The sequence below is a fragment of the Arabidopsis lyrata genome, assembly GCF_000004255.2.
Source record: "Arabidopsis lyrata subsp. lyrata unplaced genomic scaffold ARALYscaffold_5, whole genome shotgun sequence".
In the NCBI taxonomy this organism is placed as follows: Eukaryota; Viridiplantae; Streptophyta; class Magnoliopsida; order Brassicales; family Brassicaceae; genus Arabidopsis; species Arabidopsis lyrata.
Window position 1 is genome coordinate 14642312 of NW_003302551.1, and position 18240 is coordinate 14660551.

Here is an 18240-nt window from a genome sequence, read left to right on the forward strand (position 1 = left end):
TGCGTAACTTTGGGCTTTTTAAAAATTGCCCATATAAAAATCAATTTTAAACTGAACCCTAACTCCATCTCCATCAGTCATGTCCCCTCTACGCCGCATTATCCGAAATGCGACCGTATCAAAGGCGGTTCCGGTTGCGAAGGCGTTCAAGCCTTACCCACTCGGAAGAGACCCTTCCTCACTCCCCAAGCTTAAGTGGGTATCGATCAGTGAGACCGATAACCGCTCAATTTCTCTGCGCTACAGAGTCACGGCGATGATAGAGATGTCTCTTCTCGACAAAGCCGCGAATCTCTCACGACTCGCTGTCATGGACGACTTTCGAGTCGACAGAGACACCGTATTCATCTGAAATTCCGTAATTGGCGCCATGTGCAGCGCAAAACGGTACGATGATGCCATCTCTCTGTTCAATTATTTTTTCAACAAGTATCAAACTCTGCCAAACACGCTTTCCTGCAATCTCATCATCAAAGCACACTGCAACCAATGTCACGTCGACGACGCTCTTGAGCTCTACCGCCACATTTTGCTCGACGGACGTTTACATGTTACTCACGAAAGCCTTGGTTGATGCTGAAAGATTCGACGAAGCTTGTGATTTAGTGAGTTCCATGAGCTCTTGTAGTTTCATGGTCTACGACATTTTAATCCGCGGGTTCTTGGATGTAGGGAATTTCGTAAAGGCTAGCCAAATCTTCGAGGAACTGAAAGGACTGGATAGTAAACTTCCAGGGAGAGAATATCACACGGCAATTGCAATCTTTAATGTTTCGTTTATGAACTATTTTTTCAATCAAGGCAAAGATGAGGAAGCTATGGAGATTCTCGCAACTCTGGAAGAGGCTCAAGTGTTGAAACCCATTGTCGGAAACAGGGTTTTGGATGTTCTTGTCTGGCACGGTAAGGATACAGAGGCCTGGGAATTGTTTGAAGAGATGATAGAAATCTGTGATTCCGAGACGATTGACATAATGTCCGACTATTTTAGTGAAAAGACTGTGCCATTCGAGCGGCTTAGGAAAACGTGTTATAGGAATATGATCGTGAGTCTCTGCGAGCATGAAAAAGTATCAGACGCAGAGAAACTCTTCGCCGAGATGTTTACTGACGTTGACGTAGAGGACTTGTTCGTGGGGCCTGACGTCTTAACATTCAGAGCAATGATCAATGGTTACGTTAAGGTAGGGAGATTCGATGATGCTATCATGACCTTGAACAAGATGCGAGTTTTATATATCAGAAAGCTTGCTATTCATCATGCACCATAAGTTGCATTTGTTGTTTTTTTAAGAGATACTAGATCTGACCGCACATACGTGCGGGTTTTTTATGCTTAATTCATTTCGTTTATTACTTATTTATTCAATCTTATGTTGTGTTTGTGGATTTTACAGTAATATAGATGTATTGGACGTAGATTTAGTACATGTAAGATTTTGTGTTTTTAAAGTTGGTATACTGAATTCTATGTAGTGTCTGATTCGATAGAAATGGAGAGTATAATGTGAAGGCATCCAATACATTATGATTTATTTGAAAAGTTTGTTTGTGCTTTTTCGATAAGTGAAAGCTGTTTAAGTTAAGGTTTTGAAAGCTTTCAAAGCAACTGATTCCTTCAAAGAAGGGTTTTGTTGTACTTTTAACTCATGTATCCAAAATAAAGAAACAAAAGACACGGGTGAAGTTTTCATCTTCGAATTTGGCGCCGTATATACTAATACCTCCAGTACCCTGTGAGACCATATTGGAAAAGACGATTTAGAAAGAAATATCAAATAACAAACAGTCTTATATGTAACTTCTGGAAAAAAAAAAACTTACATTTCCCTCATTGGATCATGAAATCCTTAATAATACGATGGAAAGAGGAACCCTTGTATCCGTATTTCTTCCATTGGTGAAACCGTATGAACAGTTTTGGAAGAGTAATGTTATCTTTCCGTTTAGTCAAGGAGAATCTTGAGCAAACCAAGTGTCATGTCTTTCAGTCTGACTATGCGCGAAGCAAGAGTTTATATAAAGACCGCCGGTCTGGTCAGAGTTTGAGAATGCGTTTACAGCAAGCACCATTTGGGTCCTGAATTCTATTTGGTGTAAGCAAACAAAAATGACATGGGAACCATCACCATTGTGCATACTCAACATAAATTTAAAGTTAACAAGCTTGAATTTAAAGTTCACGTTGGAAGAATTGGATCTGGATCAGCAGTTGGAGGAGCTAAGCTCTCTTGGATCTACAGAAAAAAATCATACACCGTGGAAGGATGAAGGCATGAAGCAATGATCTATATGAAAGACATGATTTTTACCTGCCACGAGTCATATGCTGTGTTGAGAAGAAACATTGGGGTTTTGATGTCTGAAACCAAGTTCTGAGGAAAGAAGCACTGAGGGAAAGAGAAAGGGCACAAATGATAATGTCAAAGATTCTCTCAAGCATTGTCTACTGGAAAATTTGCTAATGAAACAATGATACTAATAAAGTGAAAGAGATATACCGAAGTAGGATCCAAATGGTTTGTACAAGTACTGGACAAGTCCTTTTGGAGGTTCTGTAAATAAACAAGGAAATGTATTTAAGAGTTAGAGTAAGCTAAAGATCAAGTAAAGTTGTATACACTTTAGTCATTCCCATTTCATCAAATTTTGAATATGAGATTACCTGCACTGTAACAACACCTTGGAACATATTCCTAAGCGAGTGGCCCCCAGAGACATCCACTCTGCAAAATTCCATGAGAACATTTCATGTTTGGATGCTTCTAAAGAAGAAGAAAAATACTATTCCTAACAGAAAAGCCAAGTTCAAGAGATATACGCGTCAAGAAACATTCCAGCGTCACTTAAGCATTTTACTTTCCTGGAACTAGGTAATAGTTCCATGTACTCATCACAGTGCAAGATGGAAGCTAATCCTCCAGCTGAACATCCAGAAAGCAGAGCCTGTGAAGATTATTCACTTGCATATGATTAGCTAATACGATAAACAGAACAAGTACCAGAGCACAATATCCAATAACATGATAGACTCAATGAAATGCAAAGACCTGGTTTGCTTGCTTCATGCCTAAAGACAGGAATTCTTCCATAGCCATTTGCCAGATTCGTTGTCCTCGATAGAAAATTTGCGAACTCTAGATACAGATAGAAGACATATTCAGGGTACAACAACACTAAGATGAACTCATTAAATCCTAGGTTTCATAGAACAATATACTCTCGAGTTTTGACCAACCTCGTCCTGACTATCACCAGAGAAAGACGCACCATCACAGTAGCGCAACTTGATCCTGTTCCAATGAAAGAAGTCTGCAAGCCACAAGGAGAAAAAAAGAATCGAAACAAGAAGACGCAATTTCTACAGTTGCTGCATAACCACATGAACAAAACTCATGGTGACAAACCAGGATTCTCTTCAGGTTTATTGCTCAATATTCCAGTGAAGGGCAAAGCTTTTTCCATGAACTTAGAAGAACCACGCGGACTTGTTTTGCGATATACACAGCTCCTATGGTTGTTACACCATCCTCCACCCTAAACCACCCATTGAGTTAAAAACTGATATCTAAGATCCAACTTCCAAGTCATTCCTCAGTAGCAGAAACTTCCATTACATACTTAACTAGCAAAAGTCTAAGACTACACAAGCTGTAAAAGGCATATACCTCAAGGTGGATAGGCCAACTGTTAGCACCTGATCCAAAACCACGATCTAAATGATAACCAGGTAGCGTCCCATCTAAGCACACTGCACCAATTTAGAGTTGAATAAAAACACTAATCATCATGAAACCATTTAAACACAAATCCAGCAAAGAGACTGAGTATTACCAAATCTATTTTCACCAGCCAAAATTCAAAGAAGTTTACGAAATCGAGCAACAGAACAAAATCAAACGCCGTTAATTTCAAATTCCAACTAAGAGAATCAAAAATCGAGACCGAATAGTGGACAACAAAGGTCAATGTGACAGTGGAAACATCTCCTTTCAAGCGTTTTCTCAGATCCCAAAGAAGCAGAACGAAAGAGAAGGAGAGAGAGAGAAAGTGTACCAGCTCCTTTAGAGTCAGCTCCCTCAATCAAAGTGAGAGGCACCATTGGAACCGAAGGCGCCATCAATTTATACTCCAGAAAAGATATCGCAGTCTCAGTATCTCTCGCTCGAGTTCCCAAATCCATCGCTAGATCCGCTTTGAACCACCGCCGCGACTGAACATAGCAAGCACACGACCACCGCAATCCACACCAACACGCTCCTCATCTCCTCCGCTCAAGTCCCGGAGCTCCGGGAGATACCGAAAAGACGAATCGAGCGCGAAAATTTTGGATTAAGGATCGATTACGATAGTCTTATTAGTGTTTATTACTTGCATGAAGACGAAAATAAAAATGAATTTGAAAAAGAAAAGAGTATGATTTGTACAGTAATAATTTATATTTATTATTCCGTCATGAAATAATCAATATTACTGAACATAAAATTCTGTATTTTCTTTTTATATTATTAATTCGGACAGATTCATTTATTTGGGAAACACATTCATGTACCATTTATTTTTAAGATGGAGATTAAAAATTTACCCATTAATGAAACTCGCGGGTCATATTAAACCTGATACTGTTCATTTTTGACCCGCATTATCCTGTACGTTCATCAGAGAGAACAAATCTTGAAGCTTGGATCTGAATAATCTGTAAAAGAAAAAAGAAAAATCATGTACGTCCATCAAATTTCAATCACTTCATAAACTTAAGATTAATTTCCAGCTTGGATTTGAATAATCTGTAAAAGAAAAAAGAAGAACAAGCTGGAGCTTAAACTAATGAGAACAGATATTATTCTACTCCATTGTTATCGACCACGGATTTGGAAAACGATTCCATCACAAATTAATTTTAAGAACAAGCTCATGAAATGCGATATGAAAAAGTATAAAATCATATGTAGCTTACCTTTAGAATCGAAATCCCAAATCAACTGATACGAGCGAAGTGAAGTTCATGTTCTAGATTCTCTTCAAACAGATGAAATTGCTCCAAAGCGTCGATTTGGAGCAACAATCAGTGGCGGATCCAGGATAATAACTTATATAGGGCACAACTTATGTGTATAACTACCAATATTAAAGGCTGTAAAAAAAAAAAACTAACAATATTAAATTTACATAATAAAATAAAACCATACATGACTAAAAATAAAAACAATAAAACCATATATTTTTACCTTTAATAATCTTAAATTTAAAATCTTAAAAGAAATCAAAATATTTGAAAATACTATATCTATAGGTTTCTAAATATACTAAATTACATATTGGATATTAAAAAGAGAGATAGTATTTTTTACTAATTTTACTAAAAAAAATAATTAAACTATAGGTGTTAATTTTTTATAGTAGAGAAACATGTCTTAAAATTTGTTAAAATTTAAACTGGAACTAAAATAACAATAGAACCAAAAAAGCAAAGTTTAATATAAGATAATAATAAAAGGGAATAATCACACCAAAAAAAAGGAATAGGGAAAATGCAAAGTTGCAAACAATCATAAAGAAGAATAAAATTGTAGGAAGACAATTAAAAAAAAAGGGGGGGGGGGGGGGGTGGACGTGCTGTACAAGGGAGTCGAACTACCCACCCAGGATTTTGTATGGGGTACACATTTGCCAAGGGAACTAAGAAATATAGTATTGATTGATCATCCGTAATTAGACAAATATTAATAAGAGTATGGGGCACGTGCCCCACCCTTTGACACTGTAGATCCGCCCCTGAGCAACATAAACTCTCCTTCTTTGTTAAAATTTCATGTCCCAGATCTCAATGGAGCACACTTTCTATTTGTTGTCATCGATTTATTTTTCATTTTATTTACAAGAAAGAGTCTTAAAAAGGCCCAACATAAACACCTGAATAAAAAAGAATCATTAAGTGTGGACCACATGTTTCCTTAAATCTAATATTCCTTTTTTTATTTAATTTTTTTCAAGAAGTCACTTTATCCTTTCTTTTACCATTTCTTAATTTTTTTTAACAGAATTTTAGCTAGATTACTCGTAAACTAATTGATTTATTTTTTTTGTAATTCCTCACCTTTAAATGTTTTTGAAAAATTTCTGAGCATTCATCAATTTAATATTTTCTTAACAAAGTAAACATTTATATATATAAATAATTAAAATTATTAATATATTGGTAATCCTAATCTGATAAATTAGATCACTTTAAACTTGTTTACTAGTATACGATTACATATTTATAATTTAAGAAACATACATCACAAAAAATTAAAAATTTGTACATACAAGTTACGATCAATTCACTTTGCAAACCAAATTTTATAAATCAAATTTAGCATGCAAAAAACGTATAAAACTTACGGGTTACACTAATACATCCCTAACATTTCAATTAAAAAGTCTAAACTTAAAAATAGAAAATATAAGTCACACGTGTGGTGGGTCCCAAGGACGTTAGAAGAATGCAGTTAGGAGGGTGGGACGATTGCTCGTACTATGTTCCGTTAAGACTTTGTACGCGCATCCATTGATATTCTTTAAAGCAGATTTTTGTCATATTTGGGTATCGAATCTATTTTATCTCTGCATCAGTCAAAAATACTCTGGAGAGTGAAGAAGAAGAAAACCACCGGATCTGATCGCCGCCTATTCCCTGCATGAATTTTTCCTCTGGTTCTCTTTCGTTCATACCTTGAAGGTAAGCCATACTTATTCCGATTAACTTTGTAGAAAATATCAGAGTAAACTCAAATTTCTGCTTTCTCGATCGTAAGAGTTGACGAGTTGATCACTTGACCTTATTTCTCTCCTCTTGTGCATCGCCGAAGAAACAGAGACATCGGAATCGGAATTCAAATTTGGAGAGATGAGACGAAGAGAACCACCGGATCTGAAAATCGCCGCCGTTTCCGTCAATTAACTTTTCCTCCGATTCTCTTTCGTTCGTTCATACGTTGAAGGTCATTCGTAAACTCAAATTTCTGCTCTCTCTGTTTTAAGAGTGATGAGTTGTTTATTACTTGACATGATTTTTATCTTCTTGTGAATCGCCTGAAGAAACAGATAAATCGGAATCGGAATTGAACTTTGGAGAGAGGAGACGAAGAGAACCACCGGATCTGAACATAGCCGCCGTTTCCGTCAATTAATTTTTCCTCCGCTTCGCTTTCGTTCATACGTTAAAGGTCAGTCGCAAACTCAAATTTATGCTCTCTCGTTCTTAAGAGTTCATGAGTTGTTGATTACTTTACATGATTTTTCTCCTCTGGTGCTTCGTCGGAAGAAACAGAGGAAGAAACAGAGACATCGGAATCGGAATTGAAATTTGGAGAGGGGAGATGTTGAAATTAGGAAGGTTTAGTGGGCTATTTACCCAAAGGTCTCTAATGGGCCTAGGTATACATCAGATTTTTCATATCTTTTAAAGTATTTTGTTTATCAAAAGTTTGGTTAAGTTAAAGCCCATTTATGTTCATTGTTTTAGCATCTTCTGCTGGATATAACCTACGCCGATGCTCGAGTGAACTTGCCAAGAATCTCGTGTATTGGGATACCGAAAACTGTGGTATCCCAATATACGTTCAACATGAAAAGATTCAAGACAACATTACGGCTGCGCTTCGCAATGTTAATCTTCTTGGTCCCGTTCACATTGAGGCGGTGGGAAATCCAAAGGAATTACCTCGCGGCGCCGCTAGTCACTTTGACTCTTCTTCCTCCGGTATCAACTTCACCAGAATCCTCTCAGGTTGATACTTCTTATACTTAGTAAAAAAGTTCTTTAATGTTTGTAGAATTTTCCCATTACCACGGTCAATTTGATTCTGTTAATCGCTTTGTAGGAAGAAGAAATGCAAGTGATCTTCTGATTAAGTCAAAGATCCTCTCTTGGGCTGAAGAGAGACATGAAATTGCAAATCTATTACTAATAGGCGGTGATCACGGGTATGGCTCTGTTTTAAAGCTACTGAGATGTCAAGGACACAATGTCCTCTTGGCACAGATCTGGGAAAGTTCATCAATGGAATTGTTAGAATTGTTTCCTTATATAAATACTATACATTGTGTCCTTGAGATCTCAGTAAGCCGCTAACAGAGCAAGAGCTTGCTGAACTTATAGCAATAAAAAAGTGTAAGAAGAAGCTAAAACAGCTTTCTGCTGAAGAGGGAATGGAGATAGCACAAGTGCATGAGAGCATATCCATCATCTTACATGCGTTAACACAATTACAGAAACGGAAGATTTTCACAACGATGCAAAGGATACATCAGTATATCCGGCTTGAAGAGTTTGAGATAGAAAAATTTTTAGATATTGCTATTGAATGTGGGATGGTAACTAAGGATACTCTCAGTGCCTTAGAGGTCTATCTTCCAAAGGAGGAGCTCTTAATTGAGTTTAAGAAGCTAATGTTTCCACAAGGAAATAAGGGCGTCAAGAAGGAAATGAATCTCCGACGTCCAAGCTGTAAGAAAAATGAGAATTTCAGCAAGTGGTATTTTGAGGTTTGTTTCTATTTTTAAAGATGATTGTGTTAACATTTATATGTTTGTATAACAATCTACTTTCTTTATATGGTGGTCTAGGTTTGTAAACGAGACATGATTGAGTACTTCAATATCTCTGGATGTTATTTTCCTAGACCATTGACCATGGCCATTTGGGAGATAATGCAAGTAAGTTTCATCATTTCTTTATTGTAATTTAAGTTGATCACATGGATTAAAAGTGGAATCAAGAGTGTGAAATAAAAAAGTTCGATCATTTTGTTTTTATTGATTTTTTCATAGATTTTCTTTGATGCGGAAATGAAGAAAATGAAGGTCGTAAAGAATTGGGATTTCCCTCTGTTTGTACCTCCTGGTGTCTTAGAGAAGGAAAATGAACATATTGAAGGATTCGCGCCAGAGGTTTGTATATCTTATACCTTATAGGATTTTCTTTGTGAAAACAAAGACCTTCTTTTAACAGATCTGAATGTTTGTTTAGGTTGGGTGGGTTACAAAGTCAATTAAATCTGACTTGGAAGTCCCAATTGCTACTCGTCCAACTAGTGAGACTGTTTTGTACACTTACTTTAGCAAGTGGGTAAAGGGGTACCGTGACTTGCCGTTGAAACTTTACTAGTGGTGCAATGCTGATAGATGGGAGTGCAACAACCCTACCCCATTTATCCGGTATTATCATATACTCCTTTCTACTTTTTCTGTTCATCAATGTTAGTACTTTTTTCCTTTAGCTAGTCATTGTTTTTACTGTAAATATTCGGCTTGGGTTGGACCTTCAACACAGAAATTTACTTACATAGACAACTTCCTAACCTATTTAATTGCAGGAGCCGTGAGTTCCTTTGGCAGGAAGGTCACTCTGCATTCGCCACGAAAGCAGAAGCAGATGAAGAGGTAGGTGAACCTAAAACTTTTGCATGTGATCCGGCCTCTACCTTTTCTTTGTTGCAAACTAAGCGTATGTTGTTCGTAGCTCCTCCAAATTTTGGAGCTTTTCCGTCGCATATATGAAGAATTTCTTGCAGTCCCAGTTGTGAAGGGTTGGAAAAGTGAACATGAGAAATTTGCTGGGGGACTTTACACTACAAGTGTAGAGGTATGTGACCTTTCTGTTTTAAGACATAATTTTTCTTCTTCTGGATTAACTCTTTATAAATTTAAACTTTGACTTTGTAGATTTTCATTCCAAACACTGGTCGTGGTGTACAAGGGGCAACCTCCAATTGTTTGGGTCAGAACTTTGCAAAGACGTATGAGATCAACTATGTGGATGAGAAAGGAGAGACAGCAACGGTGTGGCAGAATTCTTGGACCTATAGTACCAGGACGGTAAATACTTGGAACTATTTACGTTACTTTTCCTCATTTGCTCTGTTAACGTTTCAATTTCAAACTTTTTATAGATTGGAGTGATGATTATGATCCATGGAGATGACAAGGGCTTGATACTCCCCCCTAAAGTCGCACCTCTGCAAGTTGTTGTAATCGCTGTGCCCTGCAAAAATGCTAATATCCAAAGAATTTATGATGCTTGTACTGCTACAGTATCTGCCTTGTGTGAAGCCGGTATCCGTGCTGAAGAAGATTTAGGGGATGAATACACTCCTGGATGGAAGTATTCAGACTGGGAAATGAAGGGCGTTCCGTTGAGGATTGAAATTGGTCCCAGAGACCTGGAAAATGATCAGGTCAGTCCGTTTAATATCTCCTCTATTCCTTGGACATATAATAGTGAAGGGCCTGGTTTTTACTGAGAAAACAGTGATGTTTGGTTTGAATATGGAACTTGTAATGTAGCTAAACGGATTTCATTTATCTTTGGTTTGCATCCCTATAGGTCAGAACTGTGAGACGTGACAACGGAGTTAAGGAAGATATCCCAAGAGGTAGCTTAGTTGAAAATGTTAAGGAACTGCTTGAGAAGATCCAGCAAAACATGTATGAAGTTGCGAAGCAAAAGAGGGAAGCGTGTGTTCAAGAGGTAAAGACTTGGGATGAGTTTATCAAATCTTTTAACGAAAAGAATTTCATCTTAGCTCCCTGGTGTGATGAAGTGGTAAGTTACACAGCAAAAAACACTTATTTCAACTTATAGAATCAAAACTCGAGAAGATAACAATATTAAGTTCCTTAAAATTAAATTCTTTGTAGGAAGTGGAGAGAGATGTACAGGCACGTACTAAAGGTGAAACTGGAGCAGCTAAAACCCTTTGTTCTCCACTGGATCAGCCAGAACTCCCTGAAGGTCAGAGACCTTTTAAATTTATTATCTGTTTTGAGAAATTTTGCTCATAAATTTAGTCCATGCATTGACACAGAAGCTTCATTGTTTTCGATGCAGGCACTCTCTGCTTTGCTTCAGGAAAGCCTGCCAAGAAATGGACCTATTGGGGCAGGAGTTACTAAGTGTTCATCATGTTTTGATTCAATTCATGAAAATTTACTTTTGTCTTGTAAAGACTCTCAAGTGCATTGTGCTTTGATCTGATATTTTGACTGTGATTACGCTAAGAATTATAAAGAGTTGTCTTCTTCATTTCCTAAATTGGTTTATTAGATAAGCCTTCATCACTTGACTAACAGTTTTTGGGAGAAGTAAATCGAAGATATTATTTGAAACCGGTTTCATTCCCGTATAAATTTCAGACCAATGTACGTAAACCGAAAATCGACCTGGTTTACTATTTTTCAACGGCAGAGAACCCCGATTCCCAAATGTCATTAAGATTAAGGAAAATTCCAAAGAAGTGGACTAATTGGGGGCAGGAGTTACTAAGTTGATGAAAATTGCTTCTTCTTGTGTTTCTCTTTTTTACTTTGGTTTAGACTTTTTTACTTTGGTTTAGACTTGGTTTCGTTTTCGGTTTAGTTTTGGTTTCGAGGCGTAGACTTGATTTATTGACTATTGATTGATACTGATGATATTCAATAAACTTTTATTATCTCTGCATTTCACCATAAAGCTCTGTTTTTACAGAAATTTTGATTATCTTAGTCAATACTGTATATTTGAAATTATTGTTTATATAGGGTATTTTGACCTGATAATCCGGTCCATGATGGTATGTTTGCTGAATAATTAAAGGAGGTAATTAAGTATAGTAATTATGGATGTTGTATGTTTTATTATAGACAACAAGAAGTCTGTCACATTACTATGTCTCTCTTATTAATTCTTCTCCCTAATTTCGGAATATAATTTCATAAAATCCATTTAATTCACCAATTCTAGCTCTCCAGTGGTGTCCATTACACTAGTAGAGAATATATACTTAAAATTCCTTGGTAAAATACTACTAAAAATCCTCTTTTCTTTTATTGTATGTAAGTTTACTTGTTGTTTTTTTAATTCACTGCGATTTTTCCCTTTCTTTTTTTTAACTAAACTGAAATTATGAAAACGTATAATTAGCAGAGTCAATCAACTCTCACTTCGTTACGACTTACGAGACCAACGCCACGTGTCAAGTGATCCGTCGTTATCTTCTTCCAATTGAAACGACAGCGTTTCGTCTCGTGTGAGTTTTAATTACATATTACAGTTACAGAGCTGTTAAAAAAAAAAACTTTTTGCATCAATAAATCTTCGATGTAAGAAGAATTTGAAGGTCAATTTTCTCTTTTTCCTTTTATAATATTCGGATCACATGAAATACGCTGATTCCTTCCAGGAAAAAAAAACTGAATCATAAGTGAGTTGTTCATATAATACAGACTGGTTTCTCTCACTCTCTTTTTCTCTTTCTCTGGGTTTCTCTCAGTGACCCTCTTTGTCTCTTTGTAACAGAACATCAAATAAACTATCTCCAGACATCTTAGGTATCATCGAATTCGACTGTTGTTCTTCTTCTTCTTCTTCTTTAATTATGCTTTAATAAAGTCTCTAAATTAGATTTTCCTCTTTCTTTGTTTCGCCATTATCGTACGAGAAGGATATTAAAAATGGTAATGGCAATCAAGGGTACGGAGAAGGTAGAAGATGGACCTACTGGTTGAATTTTGGCGGGGGCAGAAACGGTCTCTTTCAATGATTTTTATGTCCATTGGGGTTCCCCAGTTTCTTCTCACCAATGACCCATCTAATTACTCTTTGCAACTTGCCACAATCAAACCCTCCATCCATGAGAGAGAATTTTTCTGTTTCAAAGTTTTGATTTTTAGTGACTGTGAGAGAGAGAGAGAGAGAGAGAGAGAGAGAGAGAGAGAGAAGGACTCGAAGCAGCTAGAGATAATCTCAGATTGTTGTTGTTGTTGTTGTCAAGATTTTTAGTTTAGGTTTCCTAGAGGAGATCACAGATCTTCTTTTCATATGAAGAGATCTTTCCTTGTAAGTCTTTTCCTCTTCTTTTTCTTTGGACATCACTTAGTCACTTCCAATGCTCTGTCTCTCAAATCTGGTCATATCGGTGTCTTTAAGATCTGAAAATCTGGTTACAGGTTGAGGATAATTTTCCTAGAATTCACTCTTCTTACTGTTTAAGATTTCATCTTTCTTCCTGATTTGATGTTTGTTAGCTTATAGAGGTGAAATGTGCCTCTCACCTAACTGTGCTTCTTCCAGTGAATTTAATGTGTGTTGTCAGAGTTTCATAATGCTTGAGACTTGAGAGAACATCATAGGATCACAATGTTCAACAATAGGTTGAGGATTTTTCTAGAAACAAAAAATGTTCACACTGTTAAGATTTCACTTTTCTTCTTGATTTTGCTCATTGCCTAGTTTCAGAGATGAAATGTAGCTCTCACTTAAATGTGGCTCCAATGTTTGATTTGTGTAATCACAGTTTCATAGAAGCTTGAGACTTGAGAAATGTTGGTTTTTGCAGCTCTTGTATGTGCTCCTGGTACATGCCTTCTATGGTGCTTTGTGTAGTGTTGGAGGAAGCCTGCATTGTGAATATTCCAATTTAGCGAGTCTTCACCGGCCTCACAGCGTATCGATTACAGAGTTTGGAGCGGTTGGAGATGGTGTTACTCTAAACACTAAAGCCTTTCAGAATGCTTTGTTCTACCCCAATTCTTTCTCTGATAAAGGCGGTGCCAAGCTTTTTGTTCCCGCTGGTCAGTGGCTTACCGGGAGTTTCGACCTTATCAGTCACCTCACCTTATGGCTAGATAGTGGTGCAACGATTCTCGGGTCAACGGCAAGTCTCTGCCTTTTTGAATCTTTACAAGCATACACTTTGCTATATGAACTGTGATCACTTATACAACTTGTTAATACTCAGAGCTCAGAGAATTGGCCCGTGGTTGATCCATTACCATCATATGGACGAGGAAGAGAATTGCCCGGTAGAAGACACAGAAGTCTTATCTATGGTCAGAATCTCACAGATGTAGTCATAACAGGTACTAGTATAGCATTTATATGAAATGATTAGTTTTGAAATGATGATGCTAGTCTTAGATATGCTGTCTGATGATACCAAAATTTTAGGCGAGAACGGGACAATTGATGGTCAAGGAAGTGTATGGTGGGATTGGTTTAGAAATGGAGAGCTAAACTATACAAGACCTCATCTTGTTGAGCTCATGAACTCTACTGGTCTGATCATCTCCAACCTCACATTCTTGAATTCACCGTTTTGGAACATTCATCCTGTTTATTGCAGGTCATCTAACTGATCATATATCGATTTTGATTTCGCCAAATATTTCTCTTCAATGTTCTGATATGGAGTTTTTGTCTGAACAGAGATGTTGTTGTGAAGAATCTCACAATTTTGGCTCCTCTTGAATCTCCAAATACAGATGGAGTTGATCCAGGTGAGTTTCCTTGCAAAATTTACTCGTTGAGTCGAGATTTCTGGCTACTTTTATCAAATCTATGATCAAATTTCCCTACGAGAATTGATGCAAATCAGTGTGTAAACAAGTGCTATAGAGGATTGTCATTTTCAGATATTTCCCTTATTAGAATTGTTCTATTTGCAGACTCATCAACTAATGTTTGCATAGAGGATTGTTACATAGTTACCAGAGATGATTTGGTGTCGATAAAAACCGGATGGGATGAGTACGGAATATCCTACGCAAGACCGAGCTCCAAGATCAAGATCAATCGGTTAACAGGTCAAACTACTTCAAGCTCAGGAATAGCAATCGGAAGTGAAATGTCAGGAGGTGTGTCCGAAATATATATTAAAGACTTACATTTATTCAATTCGAATACCGGAATCAGAATCAAGACTTCTCCGGGAAGAGGCGGGTATGTTAGAAACGTTCACATCTTGAACGTGAAGCTCGATAATGTAAAGAAAGCGATTAGATTCACGGGTAAGTACGGTGAACATCCTGATAAAAATTTTGATCCCAAAGCACTCCCAGCTATCGAGAAAATCACCTTTGAGAATGTAAATGGTGATGGAATCGGTGTTGCGGGTCTACTTGAAGGTATAGAAGGAGATGAGTTTAAGAATATATGTTTCCTTAACGTTACTCTTAGAGTGAAGAAGAATTCGAAGAAATCTCCATGGGAATGCTCAAATGTTAGAGGTTATTCACAGTGGGTTTCGCCAGGAATTACTTGTGATTCTTTGAAAGAGAGTATATTCCCGGAACATCGATCTGATTGTTTCGGGTTATCGGAAAATAATCTGGAGATATCAAGTGGTTTAAGTAGATCACCATGGTTACTTTCTTGGTAAAGTTACTGTGAAGTTTTGAACATGGAAGGGGAAACAACGTTTGCTTGATTCTGAAGAAACCTCTTCGATTTCTCCTTACAAATTTTCTCTTAGAGGTTTCGTTTTTTAAAAGTAATGCTTTCTTTCATTTTTTGTTGTTTTCTTGTAAATTTGTGTGCAGTGAGGGCAATAATCAGAGTGGCTTAAGAGTTTCTTTTTCCTTCGTTTTGTTTTTCCATTTTCTTGTATGGGCTTTTTAATGCTTTGGTGAGCGGAACAAGTGTAATATCTCCGACGACAGTCTTTTGAAATTTTTTGACAATTATTTTTCAATCTCAAAGTCCATAACTAGACCAAAACTCTTAAGTGTATATCTTTGATTTGGGTAAACTAGTTTTGTTTAGTTGATACTCTGAGAATTAATTCAAACGAAAGAAAATAGAAAACTCAATTGAAACTTAAAATTTGAGTAAATTAAAGTTTTGTGTAATTAAAATACAAATATAAACCTATTTCAGTATTGTACCAAAACAATTCATATTAGAATATAAACTATATTAATAACTAATTAACCAAAAATTGAACGTAAAAGGACCTGCATTAGCTAAAACTTTTTTTGAAAAAATTGCCTCATTACAATTTACAAGTTACAACCGATTTTCTTATAATGTAATAAAACTAGAAACAAAATTTGAATAAAAATCTCGAACAAGTGATTTACATTCAGACAAAACTAACTTTTTTTTTTCCACCACTGACTGTATTGGTCAATCCTAGAGTCTTCCACCTTTGCTTTTTTGAAAATCAGTGGTGATAAGCTCTTGAGATCTTTAGAGCATGTGTAATGGGGAGAGACTCTGAGAGTCTCTCATATATATTATTTTAATACATTTAATTTAGTTTATTTTTTATTTAAATTTTAAAAGATAGAAAAGAATTCATAACCAATAATATTATGACATGTGTTATAATAGTCTCTCAAGGGGTTCTCAAGAGTTCTCATTTGAGAATTGATTTTCATCCCTCTCTCCTACTTTTTATTATTTTTATTTTTTATATTGTTGAGAACTCTTTTGAGAACCCACCACTGCACATGCCCTTAGTCTTCTCACGCTAGACAAGAACATCCTACATAATCAATTAAGTCCCCTTAATTAGATTTTCCACATAACTATGTCATTTATCAATATAGTAATTGATTAGAGATTTTTAATAAACTAAAATTAAAAAAGTACTTACTCCCAAGGAACATCTCCAACCATCATCCAGTCACCTTCTTTGTCTGCGTACGTTAGCACGTGACTCTTCTCACTACACATCTCTTCTTCTTCAGCCCTATTTTCACAATTTTTAATTGCCATTAGTTTTGGTCTTAACGATACATAATATAATAGGTTTTGGTCTATATACATGCAAAGAGATGTATTAAGTCTACATGCAAAGATGTAATTAAGTCTAATTACAAAGGATTGAGGCATTGAACATGTAGTCAAGAGTTGTGATCAAATCATGGTATCCATTAAGAGATAAAAGATCGATCTTTCTTCCAATAGGAACTCCTTCCATGTTCACTTTCACGTAGAAGCTTCCGACACTATTACACTCGTTTTGATCTTCTTCTTCCATGATCATCATTTTCTCTGCCGCACCCACTCCATCATATTCATGGTTTTCTCCACCGTTGTAGTATTGTCCGGACGATGATCCGAAGCAGTGGCGGACCCAGAAATTATTTTTACCTGGGTCATAATTTTATACTGAGCCCGAGCCTTAGGTCTGTGCTTAGGTTCCGAGTATTACTCGAAGACACACCGAATGGGTTGCTTTTGCAGCTGCTCTCTATCGATGAAGACGATGAGTCGATGAGCTTCTCCCTCTTCCCATTATTTTTTTTTTTTTACTATTTCTCTCTCTCTCTCTCTATGATTTTATCTAAAACAGGTGATTAATGATTTGAAGTGTGTGTATATATATAGAGGAAGAATTTTTTTTATTTAATATAATACTAAGCTGCATGGAATCGGAAGCGGGTACGCGGAAGCGGAAGCGTTTGGAATCGCAGAAGCGATTTTTGTGAAAAATATAGGAAGCGGGTACGTATTGGAAGCGTTAATATATATATATATATATATATATATATATATATCATAAATATATAAGCTTGCTTGCGTAACAAAAAAAAAACTTAAGCTTACGAAAAAATAAACAAAATTGGGCTGCTGAGAATATATATTAGGGATATCAGATATCAATGTTAAAAGCCCAAAAGAATGGAAAATGTAAGGCCCACAGACCCATATATTTGAGTTTTAAAAATTTTAATGGGTCAACAGACCCATATAATTTCAGCCCATTTCCATTAATAAACATGTTATTGGGTTTGGTTTCTGGCCCATTTGAAAAAAATGAACGTGAAAGTCACGTGATTGTCTTCTTCCTTTGAACCCTAGATGCTTAAACATTAACTTCTCGAGAGCAACACGCCAGCTGAAGGTTTCAAAATCAAAAAACACAGATCCGTGTATGGTTTTCGAAGGTGCAAGCCGAGATCCACACTAGAATTCGGTTCAAATCGGCAGCCTTTTTCAAAACCCGAAAACCCGAGAACCGAACCGAACCGAACCGATTCCCAGACGCTTCCAATGTGAATCGACCGATTCCCAGACGCTTCCAATATGTGATTTTTTGGAACCGCGCTTCCGTCACGTTTCCGAGCGCTTCCTGACGTTTCCGTACCCGGTTCCGGTTCCGAAGCGGGAAGTGGAGGTTGGATGCCGATTCCGTGCTTCCTAGGTTGTTAGAACTTAAAAGGAAGAAGTAATAGTGAAATGGTGTTTCTAATATTTTAATTAAATAAAATGCAGATGGTGGAATGATGAGACAGTGTTGTTAAAGATGTTGTCCATGTAGCAGACAAATACACGTGTCACGCAGACACTTGGTCAAAGTGTTTGTTTTGACTTTGTGCTCGGATTTTTTTGCTGGGTGTGTTCTAATTTAATTTTGTTTGTTTCAATGTAAATACTCGACTCCTAGTACTTACTCTTCGTTTAACAAAAACAAAAACAAAAAGACTGTTTGA

The 18240-nt window shown here is 36.6% G+C and overlaps 2 protein-coding genes, 1 long non-coding RNA gene and 3 pseudogenes across 5 annotated transcripts; 4 read left to right on the forward strand and 2 right to left on the reverse strand.

The window, feature by feature from the left end:
• The first annotated feature begins 77 nt into the window (after positions 1 to 77).
• On the forward strand, positions 78 to 1421 carry LOC9312051 (annotated as a pseudogene).
• A 155-nt stretch (positions 1422 to 1576) lies between these two features.
• On the reverse strand, positions 1577 to 4266 carry LOC9312052 (annotated as a pseudogene).
• Positions 4267 to 6699: 2433 nt separating this feature from the next.
• Positions 6700 to 8116, forward strand: LOC110228546. Its single transcript, XM_021026216.1, has 5 exons — positions 6700 to 6983; positions 7087 to 7208; positions 7313 to 7419; positions 7508 to 7771; positions 7866 to 8116. The coding sequence occupies exons 3-5, from the start codon at positions 7362 to 7364 to the stop codon at positions 8114 to 8116; spliced, it is 573 nt and encodes a 190-aa protein (XP_020881875.1). The 5' UTR covers positions 6700 to 6983; positions 7087 to 7208; positions 7313 to 7361.
• Positions 8089 to 11103, forward strand: LOC9313759 (annotated as a pseudogene).
• A 1061-nt stretch (positions 11104 to 12164) lies between these two features.
• On the forward strand, positions 12165 to 15491 carry LOC9312053 (probable polygalacturonase). Of its 3 annotated transcripts, none has more exons than XM_021026817.1 (7): positions 12165 to 12351; positions 12465 to 12859; positions 13359 to 13676; positions 13761 to 13881; positions 13961 to 14144; positions 14228 to 14298; positions 14467 to 15491. In XM_021026817.1, the coding sequence occupies exons 2-7, from the start codon at positions 12842 to 12844 to the stop codon at positions 15177 to 15179; spliced, it is 1425 nt and encodes a 474-aa protein (XP_020882476.1). In that variant the 5' UTR covers positions 12165 to 12351; positions 12465 to 12841; the 3' UTR covers positions 15180 to 15491. The 3 variants fall into 3 exon arrangements, with proteins under 3 accessions (XP_020882476.1, XP_020882477.1, XP_002875985.1); XM_002875939.2 differs by having other exon boundaries at positions 12166 to 12351; positions 13970 to 14144; XM_021026818.1 differs by having other exon boundaries at positions 12165 to 12859.
• A 765-nt stretch (positions 15492 to 16256) lies between these two features.
• On the reverse strand, positions 16257 to 17065 carry LOC9312054. The gene is made up of 3 exons (XR_002332226.1): positions 16622 to 17065; positions 16398 to 16493; positions 16257 to 16286 (listed from the first exon to the last, which is right to left on the reverse strand). It is a non-coding gene; the product is annotated as an uncharacterized LOC9312054 (long non-coding RNA).
• Positions 17066 to 18240: the final 1175 nt, after the last annotated feature.

What these genes read in the sequence shown, in the direction of transcription:
- LOC110228546 (XM_021026216.1), top strand. Translation starts at nt 7,362, where the DNA reads ATGTTGAAATTAGGAAGGTTTAGTGGGCTATTTACCCAAAGGTCTCTA. An exon ending in AAGGTCTCTAATGGGCCTAG is followed by an intron (nt 7,420 to 7,507) that starts GTATACATCAGA and finishes TCATTGTTTTAG; the next exon opens with CATCTTCTGCTGGATATAAC. An exon ending in CTTCACCAGAATCCTCTCAG is followed by an intron (nt 7,772 to 7,865) that starts GTTGATACTTCT and finishes ATCGCTTTGTAG; the next exon opens with GAAGAAGAAATGCAAGTGAT.
- LOC9312053 (XM_021026818.1), top strand. An exon ending in CACAGATGTAGTCATAACAG is followed by an intron (nt 13,882 to 13,960) that starts GTACTAGTATAG and finishes CTGATGATACCA; the next exon opens with AAATTTTAGGCGAGAACGGG. An exon ending in TACAGATGGAGTTGATCCAG is followed by an intron (nt 14,299 to 14,466) that starts GTGAGTTTCCTT and finishes TTCTATTTGCAG; the next exon opens with ACTCATCAACTAATGTTTGC.